Below are 22,997 nucleotides of genomic sequence, written 5' to 3'. Positions count from 1 at the left end.
AAAAACACTTTCGTCATCTAATAATTACCACTTTAATTTTGTTAATCTCTCTTCCAAGGACAGGGACAAGCTATTATAAAGTGGAGAGTCAGTTTCTAATAGAGAGCTGCAAATTATAAAATGCTAGACATAATATACTATCAAATGTCATGCTAAGAGTTATACTAGCACCAAAATAGTAACTTCAACTCCAATTTTTCAATATAATCATTTTTCTTAGAGACACTCAAATACCCAATAACAATTTCAGCACAACTCAGAAATGCTCATTCTAGGGAGAAGATAAATCCATGTCAATAGCCATACTGTCAGCTTCAACAGAGGCAGGAAATGTCATCTCCTTCAAATGGCCAAAAGAATTGCCACCTTCCTCTGGAGTAGCACCGCCATTATCATCCGGGACACCATCAAATATGCTTAAGAAATCACCAGGCTCATGCAATCCAGCGTAATCCTGATAACAGTCATGATTCTCTTCCATAAGATAATTCTTCACTTCTATTCCTTTCACATGCGCATCATCATACTTGTCCTTTATGTGGCAATGCTGTAGAGCAATCGCCCTGTGCCGAGCACTCCAGTCCGGCCGACTCCAAAGGTAAAGAGGAGGTGTTTTGTTGTTCCAGTCTTCTAATTGCTTGTCGCGCACGTCAACTGAACCCGGGAGATAAAATGCCTGGAGGGATAAACAAAATGCAAAACATGAGCTAATATACATGCATGTCCCTTTGTTAATGTTTGGAAATTGGCTTTCGGACACAAATACAGAAACAATGAGACAACAGAAATGGAGACATAAACAAACACCATTCCACTGCGTCTACACCCTTTGTTTTGTTAATTAAAAAATAACTAGATTTAAACCCGCGCGCTAAAATGAATTAATTTTTATATATAAGAAAGTATTTAATAAAGAAATCTTAAAAATTAATATTAAACCTAAATAAAATTGTAAAGACATTATACATTCTAGTATGTGAAAGAGTTCATCACCTAATACATATGTTTAGCAAACTTAAATACTATAATGCAAGAATAAAGCTATTAGATGTAATGTAAATATGAATATAATATTTCAGTAATTGAAAATAATATTTATTTTTTCATGAATCATGACATCATGTATTATTAACATTATTATTATAATTAATTAATATTAAAGAGAAATAGCATTGCTATTAAAGTGAGCAAATTCTTTAGCAAACTAAAATAAAGAACTGGGGTCATTAACCAAGTTTTTTAAATAATTGTGCAAAACATTAGCAAAGATAGAGGAGAAAGAGTGAGAGATATATGATTATGTGAGAGGAGATAAAAATGTATGAAGTGAATGTTAATTTATATAGTAAATATGAATAGAAGGCAAAATAAAACTAGAGAATGAATTAGGTTTTATTAACCAATTTATATCTACTAAAGAGAAATACCATTACTATTAAAAGGCTTAGAGTAACCTACATGGAAATAAAGAATTAAAAAGTTACCAAAAAAAAGTTAAAAAGGATTAAAAAGTAAAACTAAACATTACATAAGAATAAAAGATGATATCATGATAGAAAAATTATAAAATGACAATTTCACTAAAATGTTTATAGAGCAATATTAGAAGTTATCTAATATGTCAAGAATTCATTGTGTCATTATTTAATTTTTCTTTTCATACATTATAAATAAATTGATAGATAGATAGATAAATAAATTAATTTTCGTAAAGTAAAATTTACTCTCTAATTAGGATATGCAATATTAAAATTTAGATCATTGATATCAATTAACATTTTTTTTATATTATATTTTTTTTAGAAGTAGATAATTTAATGCGTGAAATTATGAAATTAATGCTAGATTATTTATATAGATGTTATTCTTTATAGTAGTATAAATGTATTCTAAGATAGATGTTTTCTTCTATATTATTGCATGGATGACATGATAATTTTATATGAAACGTAAAAATTTGTCATTCATTGACCATAATAAAACTTTGGACTCTCCTTTTATATATTATAATAGATTAAATACACAATTAATTAGTAACAACCTTATTAAAATGGGTGTCAAAAGTGTTTTGTGTATGAATAATGTTTTACAAACAAAAATGGAAACAAAATAAGAAATTTCTATTTCATTGTCTTGTCTCTATTGTCCTCACTTTTGGGGAGAACAAAAAATAGAAAATTTTCTATCTCCAAAAAAAAAAAAAAAAAAATTCAATGTCTCGATACCTGCCTTAACATTTGTGTTTGAGGGACAACTTCAAACATTTTCAGTTTTTCACACAAGATCAAGATAAAAGTTATGGACATATAGCTACAACTTACCTTTCCTGAAAGCATCTCATCATCCTCCCAAATCAAATCATATCCACCTTTCTTTCTGTCAAGTCTGGCAAATCGAAATAAGCATAAGGTAGATGAACTTTTTTAATCCCATATCAAAAGAAATGGGGGAAATAAGTTGAAACAATAGTACAATACTAACCGTTTTGTTACTTTTGGCACAATAAGTACAAGGAGTTTTGGCTTAAATGTCAGTGCCTTGTCAATAAACTTGTTAGCAAGATAACCATTAACTCCGAAAGGAGGATTCAACCCTATGATCTAGTCAAGTATTGAGAATGAAAGAAATTAACAAAGACATTACATGTTAACAACATTCGTGTATCTAAAATAACAAATTAAACTAGGAAACAAATGCTTTGCTGGGCCTTACAAGTTGAGAACCGTTTGGTAACTCTTCTGCAGTTACGCTCATCCAATCTCTCTTTTCAAAGCTGAAATCATTCTGCATGGAGAAACGACCTTAGAAATACATGCCCTCATTGTAGAAGGAAGGGGAGAAGAGAAAAGAAACGGAAAATTAAACAATATAAAAGAATGAAAGATCATAATTACTTTAAAAACAAGATTATCAGAAGCAGCCACAAATAGAACTAACCAGTGCACAAGCATCCCATGTTAAAACAGGAAACGGGAAAGGGTCGCACCCAAGAAGCGTAACTTGACAATTACGTTAGTGGCTTTGATAACACTACCAAATGTATAAACTTACAAGCATTTGTTAAACTTAGCTTAGACAACGCACATATGTTTTAACAAGTTAAGGAGAAGTTTTTGTTGATAAAGTAACAATTCCATTAAGATGAGAAAAAAGAAATGCAGAAAAGGTGGGGGGATAGTGTTCCCCTACAGAACAGCAAAACAGAACAAAGACCTATCAAAACAGCAAAACTCTCTCCAATCTCTCAATATATGAGAGGGAAAATCCTCTAAAAGGTTCAAGAGCTTTACACCAAAAAAATGCTATGCTAAGTGCCTAATCATATCCCATAAGACATGTTTATAAGAAGAGAATCGGTCATTAAAAGTGTTATGCTCCAACCAAATCGTCCAAATAGTGGCAAAAATTGCATTGTTCCACATAATTTTTGCCTCTTCTCTACTACCAAACCCAACAAACCTAATCAATAGAAGTATATCTAGAGTTGCAGGGCACACCCAACATTCATCAAAGATGCTAAACAAATTATATCATAAGAAACTAGTCATTGAGCAGAGCAAAAATAGATGGGAATTAGACTATGTTTTTGCCCCACACATAATACACACATCAGCAGAGATAGCCTTTGTGGTCTTCCAACCTTCAACAAGTGCTTGGTAAATTAAAGAGCAAGTTCCATCTCAGAAATGACAAAATTCAACAAACTTCTTTATGTATCAGGAACCCTAAATTAAACAGAGTGGAATGCACTCATAAAACTCATTTATTTAACACAATTAATGATCCTAACACGGCACAGACATATTCTAAATTGGTGGAGCCTTTGCAGCACACCCAATATACTGATGCATTAATCCATTAGAAATTATCGTCACAGCATGCATATAACAGCCCCCACTTCACAGAATTTTTCGTTGCATTTTGATCTTGAGAATGTGCTCATTTCCTAAACGACCAACATATCTAGAACATATTACAAAACATGCATTTACCAAAATCCAAAGTAGCCAGCTGTGAAAGGTTAGAACTAGATCAAAAGATATACCTTGGCTTGGATTAAATCATAGTTCTTAAATGAGCATGACTTCCCCATCTGTTCAAGCTTTGATTTCATCAAACAACTGAAGTCATTGGAACCACAACAAAAGTCTAAAACCTGACAAACAATAACATGTAATTGTAGGACAACGCAAGTTAGTCAAAACAATAAAAAAATCCAAGCAATAACTTAATATACCTCCCAATTTATTTATTTATTTTTCAGATTGAGAAGTTCCACAACAATTGAATGCTACAAAATTTTAATGTTTCAGAAAACATCATTTATAACCTAATGTTTGTATGAATTAACATATAAGTCACCATCTTCTGACCTTAGAAAACAAATACTTTGCATATAGGTATAAGACAGCAGCTCTTAATGAAGCCGAAAGAAGGATATATATCAACCTACTTTAATTTTGTTTTATTTTATTAACATCCTACCTTAAATTATACACTGAAGATTTCATTCGAAGCACTGAAAACTTGAATGATTCAGAACCGAATATATATATTCTTTCACTAGAGTGGGAAATAGTACTACAAGATGTACAACCACCATTCTACTATCAAGATCACTGCATTTACTCCAATAAAACAATACAATTAAATCTAAAAAAATGGCATGGAAAGATAACTTCTCTGTAGCGATCACTCATTGACGAAAAAAGGGGAATACACAGTACATACCATGTCACCATTTTGCACATACCAATGAAGCCTATCAACAATCTGCAATAAAAGATGTCACATTAGTAAATAAGAACTTGAGAAAGGAAAAACATTGAAAAGATTATCCAGTATAATGAATTGTAGCGTATTAATTCACAAGATCATTACTTAGAAGTAGTAATCGGTGTTAGAATAAGTAATTAAGTATAACAGATATTATAGAATCAGTAATTCTATGACACTGCCTACTAGCACATTCTTTAAGATATTATTCTCTGTTGTTAATAGTACTACTTTTCTCCCATGAAACACAAACATACCATTACATCATTGCCTTGTTACTTTAAAATTCTGTTACACAAACGAGCTCATCATAATTTTAAGGGTGAATTACCAATTCCATACCCAAAAGATTCAGCTGCTGCTGACAGAAAGGTCACTGAAAGATGTTATCGACAAAAACAGCCCCAAATGATTTAAAAATACGACAAAAAGAACTAATAAATATTATATTTTTTTGTAAGTAACAAAAACTTTCATATTTAACAAATGACTTATCCATTAGATCTAAATTTTTGTGGCAACATTTGAATAAATATTTAGAAGGTGCACAAAAAAATTCGGAGCAAAATTTAATCTATAGATTTTTCTTTTTGTTTTTCAAAAAGATGTTGTCATTCACAATAAAAAATTTTTTAAAGAAATTCACTTGATAAAAAATTATCAAATTTTAAAGATAAAAATCTTATTTTTTTAATAATGATTTAAAAAATTTGCATTAAAATTTTATCTCTAAAGCCATTTTTTAGAATGTATATTTAATATTTAATATCTAATTCTTTTGTCGTGTTTTTAAATCTTTCCGGGCTTATTTGTCGTTAGTATCTTTGGGGTTTGTCAGCGATGCAAACTTTTGGGTACCATTTTAGTAGTTTACTCTAATTTTAATAATAAAAATTACCCATTTACTTTTTTCAATTTCAGCAATGAAAAAATTATTTCTAAGATGTATGCTTAAGTGTATTACTTAAATAAAACGTGGTAACAAAATTATTAACATTATAAAACTATAAACTAGTAAAAAATAAAAAGTTTAAACAGCTAATTACATTGTGTATTACAGAATGTTTATAACATGAATATTACTTAACCGACTTCATACAATATCTGTCATACATTTCACAAAGAATTAACTCACACAAAAGTAACATTTTATTAGATTAAGAACTACAAAAATTCATATTCATTTAAATTTATTTCATTTCTTAATATTATACTTATCTAAAGAATTGCATACACTAAATTTTATTTTAAATCTTCTCTCTATTTTAAATATTTTTACTTAATTAATTATGTGTATGTAGTTTCTTAGGTCTATACTATCATAACTTTTTCAGATTGTTGATAAGGCTTAAGTTAAATTAACTCATTTCCTTAATAAAGTTGTTCAATATTGAAAAAAAAAACTAATGCCTTTTGTCCTAAGTACTCCTAACTAGTAACTAATTTAAAACTAAGAATAGTTTTTCAAAATAGTAGTATATCAACAAAGAATTTGAAATGAACATAAAAATCATTATAACTTCGAAAGAGTCAAATACTATACTATATTATTACAAACGACATTTATCCCAAATAACATATTAGAAAATAGAAACTTGACCACTAATGAAACAAATCAAACATGTGAAGTCTTCAAAATATATAATAATTCACATATTTGATCCAATAAGCAAAAAACGGACGTATTCCAAGCATTTTTACACATTTCAGCTAGTCATTCCCTGGAAGTAATTTTATATTTATATTTTTTACTTTTTCTTTTTCTTTTTCTAAGCAGGGAGTAAATATAGGCATTGGCAATGAATTACTCATACGGTGAAACCCTCCAAACATGTACACATGCATACACATAGCTCGAGCAACCGAATAAGAAAAGGTAGGTAAAATATGTCAGCCTCTTGGCAATTAGTATTTAAAAAAGAAAAAACATAAAAATAAAAATAACAAAATTTACCTCTTTCAGCTTGTCTATTTTAGTGAAATGGCGACCAAAGGACGTATATCGCATACCATGAAGAAATGGAGCAAGATAGACTTTTAGTTGCTTCTGTAAGTAAATTGACAATCAAGATTATCTTTCCAATAAAAACTTAAATGTGTTATATTTGTATGAATATCCAAAGTAATGCTTGCAGTGCCAAAGCATAACACTTTTTCCAAGGTGCTGATAACTATCAACAGAAAAGAGAAGGCTTATTGAAATTGCAATAACAGAGTAGAGTTGCTTTACGTGTGTAAATAAAATGTATACAAAGTGAAATGAAGGCTCTAGTAGCTGTATACAAATCCGACATCTCTCAAGGATATAGTCTCTATAGAGTTTATGAGTGTCAGGCATCCCTCACGTCAAACATTTTCAAGTATGAGTGTATGATGCACATGGAATTAGTAGTAACTAGAAAATCCATCAAGATGGGTATCTATGGTAATTACCTGCGATAGGGATTTAGGGGGGGAGGTACCACCATAAAAGAAAATATGGACAAAGCTTGGGTTTGAAATTCCTTTACAAAGGCATATAGATCTAAGAAACCACTTTTTAATTACTATTCCTAGTTACAACAGTAAAATAATGAGCTTAATCCGCTTCCCATGTCATTTTCTTGTATGCATGAAAATGATTTATTATGGATGATAGTTCAAATAATTCTAATACTAAAGATTTAGAGAAATTCACTCATGTGGTTTGTATATGACAATGAACAGCTAGCTGATATATTGACTTTGTCCTACGAAACTCTTTTGATTGAATCTATTTGTAACCAGCATGCACATGACATATAAAGTGTAGAGTTAATATTTAAGTTGTAGCAGCAATATATCTACTAGAGCTCATTATTTAGAGTCTTATGTGGATAAGTTATGTATATAACATTGTTCATAGTATAAATATCCTTATGTGTGAGACGATACATCATACATTTCTACCAAATTCTTTAAATATCAAAGCAAAGAAATTTTACTTAAATGAGGACTAAACTAACCAAACTGACCACGAAATATTTAACATTGACAAAACTAGAAACTAATCCCGCATATCAATGAAGAAGGGAGAAGTCAATAATCCAATACACACAAAGATTACATCCGTTCGACAAAAAATGATCAAATTTTAACTGACAGTAACAGAGCGTCTTACATGTGGCATGAGTCATTAGTCAAGAACTGTTAAAGGGTTATCTGTCTATTTGAGAAGTTAATTGGAAATGGGTATCAAACATCTATTTGTACTAATAATCTAGGTAAGGCACTTGTTTACTACAAGTTCACAACTGACACAGGCTCAGCCCAAGAAAATCCTAGGTGCTGTTTTATTCTGTAGTCAAGAATAGTAACACAATTATATTACAGTTATGGTAAATGTAATCAAGGTAAGTTGTTTCAACCTGCCAAATAAAAAGCTGATGGAGGATCCCTGGTTCACAAATAGCTTTTGCATCCTCGATACTACACCCTTCTTCTAACTTCTGTAAAGCTGTTTGAATGGCCTACAAGAAAAGCCAAAATAATCCATAACAGAGCCCAAAATGTCTCGTTCTAGATTACGAATGCTTACAGCTGCATTCAAGTAGTAAAAAGCAAGATAAACCTTAACAGAGCCCTCTACTTTCCCTAGAGTAAGGCTCTTATCAAATCCTGTTTCTGTGAAACAAGAACTTGAACCAAAGCATTGATTGTTCTTCTTGAATTCTTCCTCATTGACTGTAGACATTGATTCTTTCACCAAAGATAAAATTCTGCACAACAGTAATGTTCAAATTGTAAATAGACAAACTTCAAAATCAATCTCTTTCTCTAAAGTTTATCCAATATAGTTCACAATCATACTCTTTTTCCATATCAGCTTGAATAGAGTCAGGCGATGTTTTGACTTTTTTCACCAGAGGCTTGTCCAAGCTACGTGTTTCTGTTCTTTGACTAACCAATTTTCGTTGCAGAGATACAGCCTGTTGTATTCTTGAACTCGTGTGTGTGTTATCTTTGCTCAAAATCAATTTACTGCCAATGCTTGGTAGGGATCTACCGGACAAAGACTTCTTTTCATCTTTCAGATATTTGCTAGAAGCAACAGACTCGAGTGATCCATGTGAGAAACATAGACCTTTCTCGTTACATATTTTATCTCGAACTTTGGTAGAACTATCATTTTGGATAGCCATGCTTTCCCTTGTAACCAGGTTAGTTGCCAATGACTTCTTATGAGGAAGATCTTCGAAACTTTTCCTCAATAGTATAGCATCCTTCTCTTTGCTGAATAATTTGTGGCCTTGTTTCTTTTCCTTCACTTTATTATATGGAAATACTAGATGATTTCTAGCAGGAGTGCCAAGTTCTGGAACTATCTCATGATCCCTGAACAACAAAGGATTAGAAACAATATAGCAATGGTATAGCATATGGAAAATAACAATCAAAAGACAAATTTGCATTATGAAATTATTGAACAGTACAGTAATAATTAATACATACATCAAAATACGACGATCAAGTAGGTTATCCCAGGCCCTTTGTGCAATGCCTTTTCATAATCAAATGTGAGTGGAATCTCCCTTAAGAAAATAACATGAGACAGAGGTACTTAGGACAACGCAAATAAATAAAAATATGCAGAGGAATTTCAGCAATGACACAATACTTGATATTTGATAAAAAAAAAAAAAGGAAAGGAACAAGAAAAACCAACTTGGGTAAGCATTTCCTGTGGTAAGCCTTAGGGCAGCGTCGACATACTGCAAACTGCAAATCATGAACATTCCTATTTTCACCTTTTCTGCATAAAGTGCATATGTGAAGAGGACAGATAAATGTCTTGTCAATAACAACTCTCTTTCTCCTTTCCTGTTGCTCCGCGTCAATGCCGGGGTAGAGTAGCCTTGCAACACATGCAGGATGGTAGTGCTGACCACAGTTTGCAGTAATACAAGGAAACACCTAAGAGAACCAAACCACAAAATTGCTTCCATTTAACCGTAAAGAAGGAAAACAAGTAAATTAAGCTCAACATTTAAAACAATACGAAATGACAAAAATAACAAGACAAAAGTTGAAAACTGAAATTCAGGAAAAGCTTTCTTAATATTTGACCAGCACAGAATATCACGATTTCAAAGAGAATAAGAGATACAAGACAACGAGTCTGTCAATGCTTCTTTTCACAGTAAGCGTAATCAAATCCTAATATTCAGGGAAAAAAGATTCATAAGAATGGTCCACAAATCCTAATGTCCCAGAATACTTGTTTTGCAAACATATGGGGTGAAGTCTTTGTAACAATATTTTCAACTTGATGACTTACAAACACGTTGTGCATAGAACTCATTAACCCAACATATATTTTTAATAATTCTAAGACATTCTATCCACTGTCACATGTTCTGTGTCGTCATAATGGACAGCGGTGCACGAGATATATTAATGGCAGCATTGTTTTCATACAAAACCATCAGAGGTGGAACAGTTTTCATGTTAATTTAATTCATTTAGCAAAAAGCTTCAGTCATAACTCACAGGTTCCATAAGCCATATCTCAAATGCAGCTTAAACATTGCTTCTTGCCACCACATTTTGTTATAATACTCTAAGATAGACCACCACAAGACCAAGTTTTCCCATATAAAGGTATAATACTCTAAGATAGACCTCCAATCAACAGGTGAGCTGGCCAAGTTCTTTCATGTAGAACGTTGAATGCATCAATTGCTTAATTATCCAGACACCCTCTTTATCAGAATGAATACAACAATGCCATTCACATGAATAAGTATCGTGATTTCTTTAGAAAACCTTTGTATAAAATGGGGTGACCGTAAATGAAAAGCTGAGCAGTGTGAATCAAAACTTTTCAAACCATACCATTGGTGCTAGTCTCAATCCATATAAAGAGTGTTCTAATTTCAAACTACATTAACTGATAATGTGGCCATTCCAGTAGGCAGTTTGACGTGTGGAACCTCCTTAAGGTCAACATGCAAAAACCTATTCTTGAAATCCATTTGATGTCATGGCGAATCTTGGCATTCCGCAATGGAAAGAATAGTATGCACCAGAATCATCTTAGTGACAAGTGTAAAGATCTCATTAATGATCAAGTCCATACTCTTGCTTACATCTGTTAGGGCCCTAAAGTGGGAATCTAAGAAGTGGGGAGGAGGTCAATGCAACTAACACGAGTCCAATATCTTGATGAGACTATGGTGTAATGTTTGTAATAACCCAAAAATTAATTGGAGTTAGCCTCAGTAATAACTTGGCTTTGCCAATAAAGTAAAGCATAATGGTCGGGTTTTGTTTCCCATTGCAAAACGCTCATTGTGGTCTGACTTATGAATGTAAGAATGATGATTGAGTGCTCTAAGTTAGGGAATGAATAATTGGTTGTGTTTGAAGTTTGAACAGTGGGAAACCAGATGTGTTGAAGGCAAATCCATTGTCCTGAAAAATTGTCTCTAATCCTTTGTCCACAACTAATCAAGTTTTTATGTCCTTAGTCTATGTATTTCTATCTAGACAATATCCAAATACAGCTTTAGAGATTAGGGCCTAAATAGCATTTATTATTGTGATGTTTCCTGTAAGACTAAGAAACATGAGTTACACTAAAAATATTAAAAAATAATAAGTATTTGAAATGTACCTCTGCATTTGATGATTCATCAGATGAACCCAAGTTGCCACAAGCAAAGCATTGATGCTTCTTATTTTTACAATTTTCACAGTAAAAGTTTGGAAAGGCCTGCAAAGTTTAGATTTGGTCTTATAAAGCTACAATTGGAAGTAGAGACATATATTGTTAACACTGAATTTGAGACTTTGAGATGAAAATGAAACAGGAGGGGAAGCAAAATAATGGAAAGTTTCAAGTAGAGTATTCAGCATCACTTACTTTCAAAAGTGCTAATGAAAAATCTTAGTTTTTATTCAATTTGGAATACTTTATTATAGAGTATAACTGAAGAGAACCGAGATAATTGGCTCCCATTTACTCTCTTTTTTCCACTCCTTATGAGAAAATACATCCGAACATGGCTCAAGTTATATTTGTTCTACTTTTTTCTTAGAACAGCTGAAGATGGGAGATAGTTACTTACTGTAACTTGAGCTTTAGTGAATCCAAGAGAATCACACAATGAATCTTTACCATCTTCTATAGTTGGATGGAAGGATCTTAAACATCTTCCTTCACAGCTGAATTATTGTAACAAAAGTAACTAGTTCAGTAAACAAATGTGAAAATGCCCTAATTTCTTAGCAATACATAAAGGATGGAGAGCAAAATAATGCAAGTCCTTATAACCATGAACTTGTATTGAGAAGACATACGGAAGTATTTCACCACCATTGTCACAAATTGCACAAAAGATAGGATTCACTCACAGGAAGAAAGCGGCGAACTCCAGAGAGAGGGGAGGCGCCCTCAACCTCTTAATCAAGCCGGAAGTGAGGGGCCAGAAAGCATCGATTTCCAGGTCTATCTATTATACGTTATTTCACCGATGCAAGTGCCGAGTTGTTTCGAGTCTCAGAATCCGATCCTCGCTCAGCTCCAGCTGAAAATGTCGTATCATAACCAACACTTTGCCCAACATTGACGCCAAGTTCACCATCGGACTTGTCACTCTCCTCTTCTGAGTCAATTATAAATTTTGGTTTCCTAGAGAATCGAACATCCTGCCATTAACCAACATAACCTCAAATAACTGAAATAAGAAAGAACATAAAAGAATATCTACATAAATAGAAAAACAAAGAAAAAACAAAGAGCTAACAATTTCACTGACCTCATGGGATAGTTCATTTGAATCTCCCTCTCCAATGAAGTTTAGCAGATACTGTAGATTCAAGTTTTTTATTAAAGAAAAAGTAAACAAAAAATGAAAATGATGCCATATGGTGAATCCACATTATATTCAGAAAATAGCAAAGGTCAACAAGTGATTAAAGACAAATCAAATAAATAATCGAGCAATTATCCATCCATAAGAATTGAGAATGTCAACCTTGCAACTCAACTGTATAAAGCCAAAGGAACAATGGCAGACATCAAACAACTCTATTATTCTGTCATGTAAATAAGTTGGTTATCATTTGAGAAAAAGGTTCAATGGCTACCCCATTATCTGTAAATATTTTATTAAGAATTAAAATTTTAAAAATAGGAAGCCATTTATTGTGTAACAGGCACCAGAACAATTAGCATAGTAATTCAATTTTTGAATGCTAATATATATAAAACCCCTTTTAATTGCACAACAAACCCAAAAGCAAGAAATAAGTGGTATATATGCAGGCTTGTTTCTATCAATTGCATAAGTTATCATTAACCCTCTTTAATGTATTCTTAGTAAAAAACACAGTAGTACAGACCTTCGACTTTGCGAAATCAGCATCCCTTTTGGCGGCCTCTCTAATCATTGACATATGATTTATAAGATCATTCTCGGACGGCATTACATCAAATGAGCTGTGAAACAGAACATATATTAATTAACGAATTGGAATATGCAAAAGACCGAATATTCACAAATGACAAAATGAAAATTCATGCCTAAAGGCCTTCATTATTTTGTTCCAAATAGAAACTCCAGTTTCCTCTGGATTCCATTTCACAGCATGCAGCCAAGATACTGTGACTAGGACTGTCCTAAAAGCACTTTCAAAGCACTTCCTTGGCCTTTGCAGTGTTATCCAGTTTTTGTCCTTCAAACGCACTGAAATCTCCGGCTGCTCCTCATTGGAAAGTTCGAACCTCCATCCTATAATCTGCTTATGAACCTTCTGGAGTCCGTCATCAGCAGTGCCGCGCAAATATATTTTTGTTCCCGAACTACAACTGATCTCATCACTAGTGCTCCACAACAATGTCAAACTAGAAAGTGGTGCAAATCCATCATTCTCATTTTCAAACCAATAATCGTTAACACCACTTGGAATAATCTCACCCTCTTCATCAGATGATGCCATTAGATGTCCAAATAATCTGTGTTATAGGGAAAGAATTAAGTGTTATAGTATCCCATTGCTTGTAGCATAGATTCATATATTAACTAAACAAATAACTACATGAAGAAGATTTACAAAAGTGTTTTCAGAATATTAAGTATTCTACCTTTTGGCACTTCTATGTGATTACTTGATATGGTATTCAAACCAACCAAATGTTATTTAAAAGATTCATATAAAACATAAAGTGAGAGGGAAAAAATTGAAGCGTTTAAAACTTTTATCTTAATTGTATGTAGCAAGAATTTAAAAAATAATAAAAAAATAAAAAAGATTATCGTGTATTATATACTTATAACAGGAAATCTAAACTTCTTTTTTGGTTTCAATGAACTCACTCACCTCAACCCGATATTTTAAAAAAAAAAGCACCATAAAGAACTCATAGTACTAAAAAGATGTTCTTATTGAAAAGCCTCATGTACAATATCTTTGTTTTAAGGAGCTAAAATACTACATTTTTCTTCCACGACCAGAATATCTATGTCAAATACAGGGACATAAGCCAATTAAGACACTTCGTTTGGTGAAGAGAGGATGAACTCTCCCGCTCCACTGCACGCCACATTGAACCAAAACTCTTGAATCTGAAGTTAGTAAACTAAACTTATTTTATAATAAAAAACAAATAACAATATATTGGCAATTACTCCACTACCTTTGAAAATTAGAAGGAAAAATTAACATTTTTTATATATTATCGCATAATAACCTTAATTGTATACGTATTAAAACATAAAACAAATCTTTCTATATATTTTATTTTAATAAAGAGTGTCGTATTTAAATTAAACTCTATATAATTAATTCATCACATTATTTCCATTTATATGTCACTATAAAACTTGATAAATACTTGCCTTATCTAAAGTATATTTAGAGTGTGTTCTAAATTTATTTTTATCTAAATTTTATGTATATATTAGATTGTTTAATTATATGATTATTTTAACCAGTCAAATAGTTAGTTAAGAGGTTTCAAATCTGAGTCTGGCGAATACTTATGAGTAATTTTACATCATTAAATATAATCACACTATTAAAAATATTAATAATAGCTAATTAATAACTACAAATCACATTAAATATAATCACACTATTAAAAATACTAATAATAGCTAATTAATAACTACAAATCACAAAATATGCTTGTTCCTAGCACTCGTCTTCAAATCTAGCTTTGTACTTTATTTTTGCTTTTCTATCCGGAAATAAAAGAGAAAGCGATATTTTCGGTTCCATTCTCTTTATTTTTTTCAATTCTCTCACTTTTAACTTTTAAGTTCCATTTCTTGCTTTGCATTTTTTATTTTCGTCACACTCAAATAGAACGAAAAGCAAAACCAGGAGTAAAATATACATTCGAATAGGTAGCTAATATTCAAAACGACCACAAGTTTTGTTCATTATTCAACTGAACTTCTAAACGATTGATTATTTCAAACTAAAAGCACGACGTTAAAACGAAATCAAATAGAAAATGCACTGGGAAAAAAACCTTACTTGAGAGCAGAAGAAACTTGAAACCTAGAAGACCAGAGTTTTGGTTTAGCTATGATTTCATCTTATTAGACGAAGAAGAAGGGAGAAGAGGCAAGAAATGAAGACTGAAGAGACTCATTAATTGTTGATTTCAGTGAGTGACTTTCCGGTTTCCATTTACGAGCATGTTGAGTGCGTGAGTGCTGCTTCAGGATACTTGCAATACACGCTGCCCTTGTATTTTGTAGTCCATTTCGGGAAAATGAAAAGGGCATCACCGTAATTTTGGTCCACATTCACAATTTTTTAAATACATAAAATAAATTCATTATTTCTCAATGGTGGATTATAGCATACAGATACGGTCATACGGATGCTATCCATAGAGAGATCAAAATTATTCTCATTTGTGGAATGGTTATTTTACACATAATCCTTCTTTTCTTATGTAGGGAGCAGCTTAATAAAATTTGGCAAAATTTGTTCTAATAATGGCTAATAATATTTGTGATGGAGTCATATGTGAGATACTAGAGCCTTGTAACCAAGTCGTCTTATAAGGAATACACGATTTTATATATTTTAATATTGTAAAAATATTGTTCATCACCTAACTAACAATATTAAGTTACCAATGAGTTATAGCTCAAATGACATAGTCTCCCCATACTCAATTAAGAGGTTGCGGGTTCGAGTCTCCAATCTTTGGTAAAAAAAAAAAAAAAAACTAACAATATTAAGTTGAGGTTTGTAATCAATAACTTTTATTCTGATATATATTAAAAAACATATGTTCACAACTGATTTATCACATAATAATTAATGATTTTTTAATGAATATATTTTGAGTTTATTAAAATAATTGTCTTGTAATAAATTAATAATCAGTCTATTTATATTTGTAATATAATTAAAATATTAACTAATGAAATATATCTATTGAATAAAATATTTAAAATAATATTAGATGATCATTAAAATTTATTATTTTTAGTCAGTAATTAATCATCAATAATGATAAATCCAGAAATTTTTAACAGTAAAAAAAATTTTGTACATGTAGTATAAAAAAATTTTTCTATTAATATTATAAAATATAATGAATTTTTAAATTATTTGATTAATATATCTATTAAAAAGAACTTAATAATATAAAACAATAAAAAATTATTGAAAATTTATTTATTTTTTGTTTTATATTTTAAAAAATATAGGATAATTTATTGTCAATTTAATCAAGCACTTTCATTTTAAGAAAATAATCTTTTAAAGTAAAAAAAATAAAATCTCAATCACTATTGAATTTATAATTTCCATAACGTGAGAGTGTGCTATTTTGATTTAAATTATATTAGAACCTTATTTTTTCATTTTACCAATTTCTTTTCTTTAAAAGAGCATAACCTTTCTTTCTAAATATGTTACTAAATAATTATTTAAAAAAAATTATCTTTTATATAATTACAAAATTAACTCTTTATTATAATATTTTTAACAAAGAATACTTTTAACTATAGTTGTCAAAATTAAAGTTAACTTCAAAAAAAAATCAACTTATAAACATATTCTTTCTAATCTCAAAAAATTAAAAAGAACATAAATTCAATTTAAGTTTGATTATGTTCGGTAGCTCGTGTACCAGACGGGTCGGGATGATGCTTCGGTTGGTGAAATGGGGTGTCGCCTGATTCAGGGTTGCTGGGTTGGAGGAGGAGTAGCCGACGTCCCGAGTTTTTCGTGTGGAAAAGGGGGTGTCACCTGCAAAGACACTCCGACGCACTAGTCAGTTAAGTGTGCAAGCGAAAAGGGGATAAGATGATGTGTGTCTAGGGATGGCAAAAATCCCCAGCAGGGCAGATATCCACGGGGATTTACCCGTCACGGGGTAGATATGGGGATGATTTTGTACCCACGGGGACGGGGGACGGGGCTCCGTATATTAAACGGGACGGGGGCGGGGATAGAGGTCCCCACCCCGTGGAGACCCGTTTAAACCCCGTTTATGTAAAAAGATATATATATATATATATATATATATATATATATATATATATATATATATATATATATATATATATGTCATATGAAGGAAGGTGAAAACCCTAACAGTCACACTTGCAAAGTTGCAATTCACAATCTTCAACCTAGTCTCTGTCTCTCTCTGAACTCTTCACCACCCTCAAACCTCAGCCTCTCGCCCTCTCTGAACCACGCACGGTCGCACCATCAGCACCACCGACCGCCACCGACTGCCACCTCTCACCCTCTCAATCCTTCACCGCTACGGCGCTACCTCCCACCCCTCAGTTCGTCACCGTCACCGTCATCTTCACCGTCTTTGCGTCTTCGCCGGTCGTCACCTCTTCGCCGTCGGGTAACTGGGTAAGGCATAGAACAATGCTCACACATGCTTTACTGCTGCTTCTCCTCTTCACTCCTCACGGTGAAACCATCAGTCTTGTCTCATCTCCTCTCCTCGAACATCGCCGACCACCGACCGCTGACTGCCGCGTCTCCTCTCCTTTCCTCTCCGCTTACTGGATTTCTGATTTAGGGTAATTAGGTTTAGAGTTCTGAATTTTTTTATTATGATTTTTATTTATGGTTGATTTGATTCTGAATTTTTTATTTAGGATTATTAGATTATTAGTTCTGAATTTTCTGATTTTGATTTCTATTTAGGGTTATTTGATTCTGGATTTTTAAATTTTGGTAATTAGGTTCTAAGTTGTAAATTTCTAATTCTGATTTTTATTTTGGTATTTTGATTTTTTTTATAATTTTCTGGTGATCATTACCGGATCAATGTGATTCTTAAATCTAAGAAGTTTGCAACATTCATCCTGGTTTGATATCGACATGCAATATTCCCTGTTTACAAAATATTTGGAAAATTTATGAATTCCAAAAATGTTGTTTACCATTGAAACGATCACAGGCAAGATTTTATTAAGATAAAAACAAAAATTTATTGTACATTATCTGACAGCTTCAATTTTTCAATGAGCCACAAAATTGGTCCCTGATTATTACTTAATAATAACATATATATTTATTGATTTTCTAATTTCGTTGATTTCTTTTGAAGCATGCTTAAAGAATATTCATCCATCTCTTCAGTTACATGTATAGCAATTGTTAATTTCATGTATCAATTTTAAATTTTAGCAATTTTTTTCAATTTTTATTATTTTTTACTAAAATCCGCGGAGACCCAGGTCCCCGGCGGATACGAAGTCCCCGTTACCCGCCATGAGGATGGGGCGGGGACGGGGACAGATATTGGGGGCGGGGGGCGGGGGGCATGTCACCGCCCCCATGGGGACCCGTTGTCATCCCTATGTGTGTCGTACCTTGGGGGAGGGGTAGGACCCTCCCCATATATACCGTGTCAAAAGTGGGTCCCACAAGGGCAGACCCACCTTCCTCGAAGCTTCCCCATACAGCTGTAGTAGAGCTGTCAAGGACGCGTGTCTGGGTCGGTGGTTGGGCGCCTCGCACCCGACCGTTCAGGTCGGGTGGTCTGCGGGTCGGGTCGGCCCGCATGATGTTTGGGCCAGGCCATAACAGTGTCCCTAACGCGTCAACAATGGTCGTGAGCGCCGTTGGTAGTGCGTTATGTCTTCTTTCGTGTGTTGTCGCCAGGTCGGCCGCTCGTGGAGAGAACGTGCCTCTTGTGCGCGTGTCCATTCATTGCTGGGGATAACCTTTTGTCGCCTCGTTCTTCGCATCAGGCATTTAATGCTCATAATGGGTTATTTCAAAACCCTGCGTGCAAAGACTATTTTGCCCTTTGCCTTTCGCGCTTGTTGAGTTAGTTTCTTAATCCCCCTCTCAGTTTTCCATTTTGCTTCCATTTCACTCCCTTGTTCTTCCCATCTCCGTCTTCTTCTCTCTGAATTTCCTACTGCTATTCCTACATCCTTGTGCGTTCACCCCTCCTTGCTTCCTTCCGAATCTCTGCAACTATCCTGGTAAGCGCTCATCTTCCACTTTTTGTTCCATATTTGTTTTACCTTCACTGTCTGCATTCTATATGCATGATGTATTTCTGATTTCACCCGTATGTTAGGTGACATTAGTGTTAGATAGGTGCATTAGGGGGGTTACCATTCCAAGGCTTTAGTTTTAGGCTTTTACTTAGGATTTGCCTCAGCCATGCTTGATTTCAGTTGTTGAATAGGCTAAAGGTAGTTTCTGGGCCTTTTTCGAGCTCCCGACCTCGTAAACTAACCGAGTGGTGCCCCCACTGTAGGTATGCCTCGTATTGTCTCACAAGCTTCCACCTCAAGCGTGGGTTACGACCGGTATGCTTGGGTGACCTCCGACGTGAAGGACTCTCCGAACCAGATGGGTGAGGAGGAGCTTACAGAGTTCCGCCAAGCCGAGTACTTGTGCGGCGGGACTGACGAGGAGGCCAATTAAGATATTTTCGTTCCTGCCTCCAACGAATGGTTATACGAAATCAACCTCCACTCCCCCCGAGTTGCCGACTGGATTTGGTTCTACAAGGCAATGTTCACCCAATTAGGAGTTCGCATTCCTTTCTCTTCCTTTTAAATGGCGCTCCTTAACCGGATCTCCATGGCGCCATCGCAGTTGCATCTGAATAGTTGGGCTTCCATCCGCTGTTTTTCGAGATGGTGTGTGAATACTTAGAGCTGCCGGTGTCTGTCGACGTTTTTCTTTTTCTCTTCAACCTTACGAATCCTTCCAAAGAGGGGAAAGCAAGGAAAGGATTCATGTTCTTCCGATCTGCCCAAGGTCGGAGGATTTTTGGCTTGTTCGAGGACTCTTACCATGGGTTCAAGGACAAGTACTTCAAGGTGTGCCCGGTTAAAGGTCGCCACCCCTTCTGGTTGTCGTTAGAAGGGCAACGCCTCATCCCAACGTATTGGAGTTTCAGGGCGGGGTCCAACACCTTTATTAAGGTGACCTATAAGGGAATGTCCGCTGTGGATAAAAAGATTGCCGACGTGTTGTTGGCCGTCTTTGGGAGAAACCACGTGAACCCCCACCTTCTCATGGGTGACCGGGAGGTCACCAGAAATTATATTTGTGAGTAGCTTTAACTTGCATTTCTTGCGTTATTGTTGCTTCGGTTTGTTATGCCGGTTTCACGAATAACCTGTTTTACTTTTTGTTGCAGTAGGAATATCTGCCGAGATGACAGGTCTTGAGAATTTGTATAACAACTTCCTGTCTGACGAAAGCGACGAAGAGACGGTCGACGGGAAGCCGGAGGCCCCGCCTAAAAATAAGGACCAAGCGGTGTCTCCGCCCCATGATGCCGAGATGTCGGATCGCAATGCTGAAGGGGCGCGCGTTTCTCCTATTCGTGAGGAGGTGGCCAGTACTGGAGATTTGACCTCCAATCCACAAGTCGAGGAGGATGACTTGAAGGTTATCCACAACCCCAAGAGGCTGAGATCATCCTCCAGCCCTGAAGGAGCGCTCACCGTGATGGAGAGGAACTTTGATGCCGGAAACTTCATAGACTCCCAGCTGCTTCCCGACACGGAGGAACATTTCCATGGTACGGACCTTGCGGGGCAGGCGAGGGGGATGTACCGTACCCTCCTCCGCGGTGCCGCCATAGCTCGGAAGGCCGAGTTTGAGCTATCGGGAATGTAGTCGATGCATAGGAAGCTCGAATCCGCTGTTAAGGCCAACAATGAATTCAAGACTCAAGTTGAAACACTTCGGGAGCAGCTGTCCAAAGCGGAGGAGAAGCTTAAGGCTGCCGAGGAGAAGGCCACATCTGCTGAGAAAAAGTTGAAGACCTCTGACGACACCGTCTCCCGGCTAACCGAACGGGAGATGACTTTGGAGAGCCAGCTCAATGCTGCGCAGGGTCGGGTGGTTGCTTTAGAGAAGGAACGTGAAGTGGCCGTCTCGTCGGCTAAGACCGCTCAAGCTGAAGCTGAAGAGTTAAAGAGGAAGCACAAAGAGACCGTGAAGCAGGGGAAGAGTGCGATCCTGATGACTGAAGAGGCCCTTAAGGCTCAAGTGAAAATTGTGGCTCCTGACTTTGACACATCGGCAATCGGGGTTTTCAAAACGATCAAAGATGGCAAGATTGTCGATATGCCGAAGAAATGAACTTTATGGATCTTGTAGTATTGCTGTAGAATTTGTCGCGTAGTTTGATGAACTTTATAGAACTTGTAAACTACTTTGATAGCCGCTTGGTCGGCTTATAATTATTGTCTTTTTCCCGCTTACTCGGCAGCCGTTCTCATTTTATTTTGTTACCGTTTTGTTGGTACTGGCTTGTCGCTTGCGTTTGTTTACCGTTGCGTTGGTAACTTGACGAAGCCAAGTTGTGGCTTTACTGTTGCTATAGCCGTTTGTTATCGTGTTGGTTTTGTTGGTTCCCGGGGTGATCAGTCCCGGAATACCGGGTCATCACGAAAATTTCATTGTCGTGGGACGCATAAGAGGGGAAAAGTAAACTTAACAAGTGAACATTAACCATCAGTTGAACAAGTCTATTGCAATGATAAGTTCTTAACAAAAGTAAATTATTTGATGGTAAATTATTTGAGCTCGTCAAGTCGCCCACTCGGCGTGTTTGAACTAGGAGTAAAATCTTCTTAAGTTACCTACGTTCCAGGTTCTCGGGACTTCCTTGCCATCGAGCCTCTCCAATTTGTAGGCGTCCTTGCCAATCACTTCTTTGACTCTGTAGGGGTCTTCCCAGTTTGCCGATGTCATTGCAACGTAGGACCAGGTCATTTTGTTCAAATTCCCTCCCGAGTACTTTGGTGTTGTAGCGCAGGGCCACTCTTTGCTTTAGTGCTACTTCTGACAAATGGGCCATCTCTCTAGCCTCATCTACTAGGTCCTTTTCTACAGCTTTCTCCACTCCCTTCAGGAGTAATCTTGGGCTTGGCTCGCCGACTTCCACGGGTATCATAGCATCCACCCCATACGTCAGGCGGAAAGGGGTTTCTCCTGTGGTCGATTGCTCGGTCGTTCGGTAAGACCAGAGAACTGAGGCGAGTTCGTCAGCCCATGCTCCCTTTTTATTATCAAGCCGCTTCTTGAGACCTAGCAAGATGACCTTGTTTGTGGCCTCGACTTGGCCGTTTGTCTGGGGATGCTCTACAGATGAGAACTTTTGCTTTACGCCCAAGCTGGCGAGGAACTCTACGAACTTCTTGTCAGTGAAGTGCGTCCCGTTATCAGAGATAACGACTTCCGGGATGCCGAATCGAGTTATCACCTGTCTCCACATAAATTTTCGACAATTGGACGATGATATACTGGCTAGTGGTTCAGCCTCTATCCACTTGGTGTAGTAGTCGATAGCAACTATGAGATACTTGACTTGCCCCGGACCAACCGGGAAGGGTCCCAAGAGGTCGACTCCCCATTGTGAGAAAGGTCGGGAAGACGTCAACAGGCTTAGCTCGGAAGCCGACGCCTTATGGAAATTGGCGTTCTCCTGGCACTTGACGCATTTCTTTACGAATTCTTTGGAGTCCCTCATCATTGATGGCCAATAATAACCCGCTCTGACGAGCTTTCTTGCTAGGGCTTTGCCCCCGATGTGATGACCGCAGCACCCCTCATGGACCTCTCTAAGCACATAATCTGTTTGGTCAGGATGTAGGCACTTCAACAAAGGTTGGCTGAGTCCCTTTCTAAACAACTACCCCTGTATGGTTGCGTATTTGGCCGCCTCCTTTCTCAATGTTTTGGCCGCCTTCTCGTCGTCAGGGAGCTTGCCGCTT

General features: G+C 35.4%; 1 protein-coding gene across 1 annotated transcript; it reads right to left on the bottom strand.

Annotated features, from left to right (window-relative positions):
• Positions 1-92: 92 nt before the first annotated feature.
• On the bottom strand, positions 93-15,483 carry LOC112770398 (protein ENHANCED DOWNY MILDEW 2). The gene is made up of 19 exons (XM_072225030.1): positions 15,280-15,483; positions 13,322-13,753; positions 13,141-13,237; positions 12,555-12,605; positions 12,268-12,444; positions 12,097-12,137; positions 11,865-11,961; positions 11,411-11,509; positions 9,461-9,708; positions 8,605-9,129; positions 8,366-8,513; positions 8,163-8,264; positions 6,731-6,823; positions 4,732-4,773; positions 4,046-4,156; positions 2,713-2,784; positions 2,482-2,600; positions 2,322-2,385; positions 93-676 (listed from the first exon to the last, which is right to left on the bottom strand). The coding sequence occupies exons 2-19, from the start codon at positions 13,735-13,737 to the stop codon at positions 272-274; spliced, it is 2,907 nt and encodes a 968-aa protein (XP_072081131.1). The 5' UTR covers positions 13,738-13,753; positions 15,280-15,483; the 3' UTR covers positions 93-271.
• Between the last annotated feature and the right edge of the window lie 7,514 nt (positions 15,484-22,997).

The sequence above is a fragment of the Arachis hypogaea genome, chromosome 18, assembly GCF_003086295.3.
Source record: "Arachis hypogaea cultivar Tifrunner chromosome 18, arahy.Tifrunner.gnm2.J5K5, whole genome shotgun sequence".
In the NCBI taxonomy this organism is placed as follows: Eukaryota; Viridiplantae; Streptophyta; class Magnoliopsida; order Fabales; family Fabaceae; genus Arachis; species Arachis hypogaea.
Note: the sequence above shows the minus strand (reverse complement) of the source record. Positions and strands in the feature narration are given on the sequence as shown.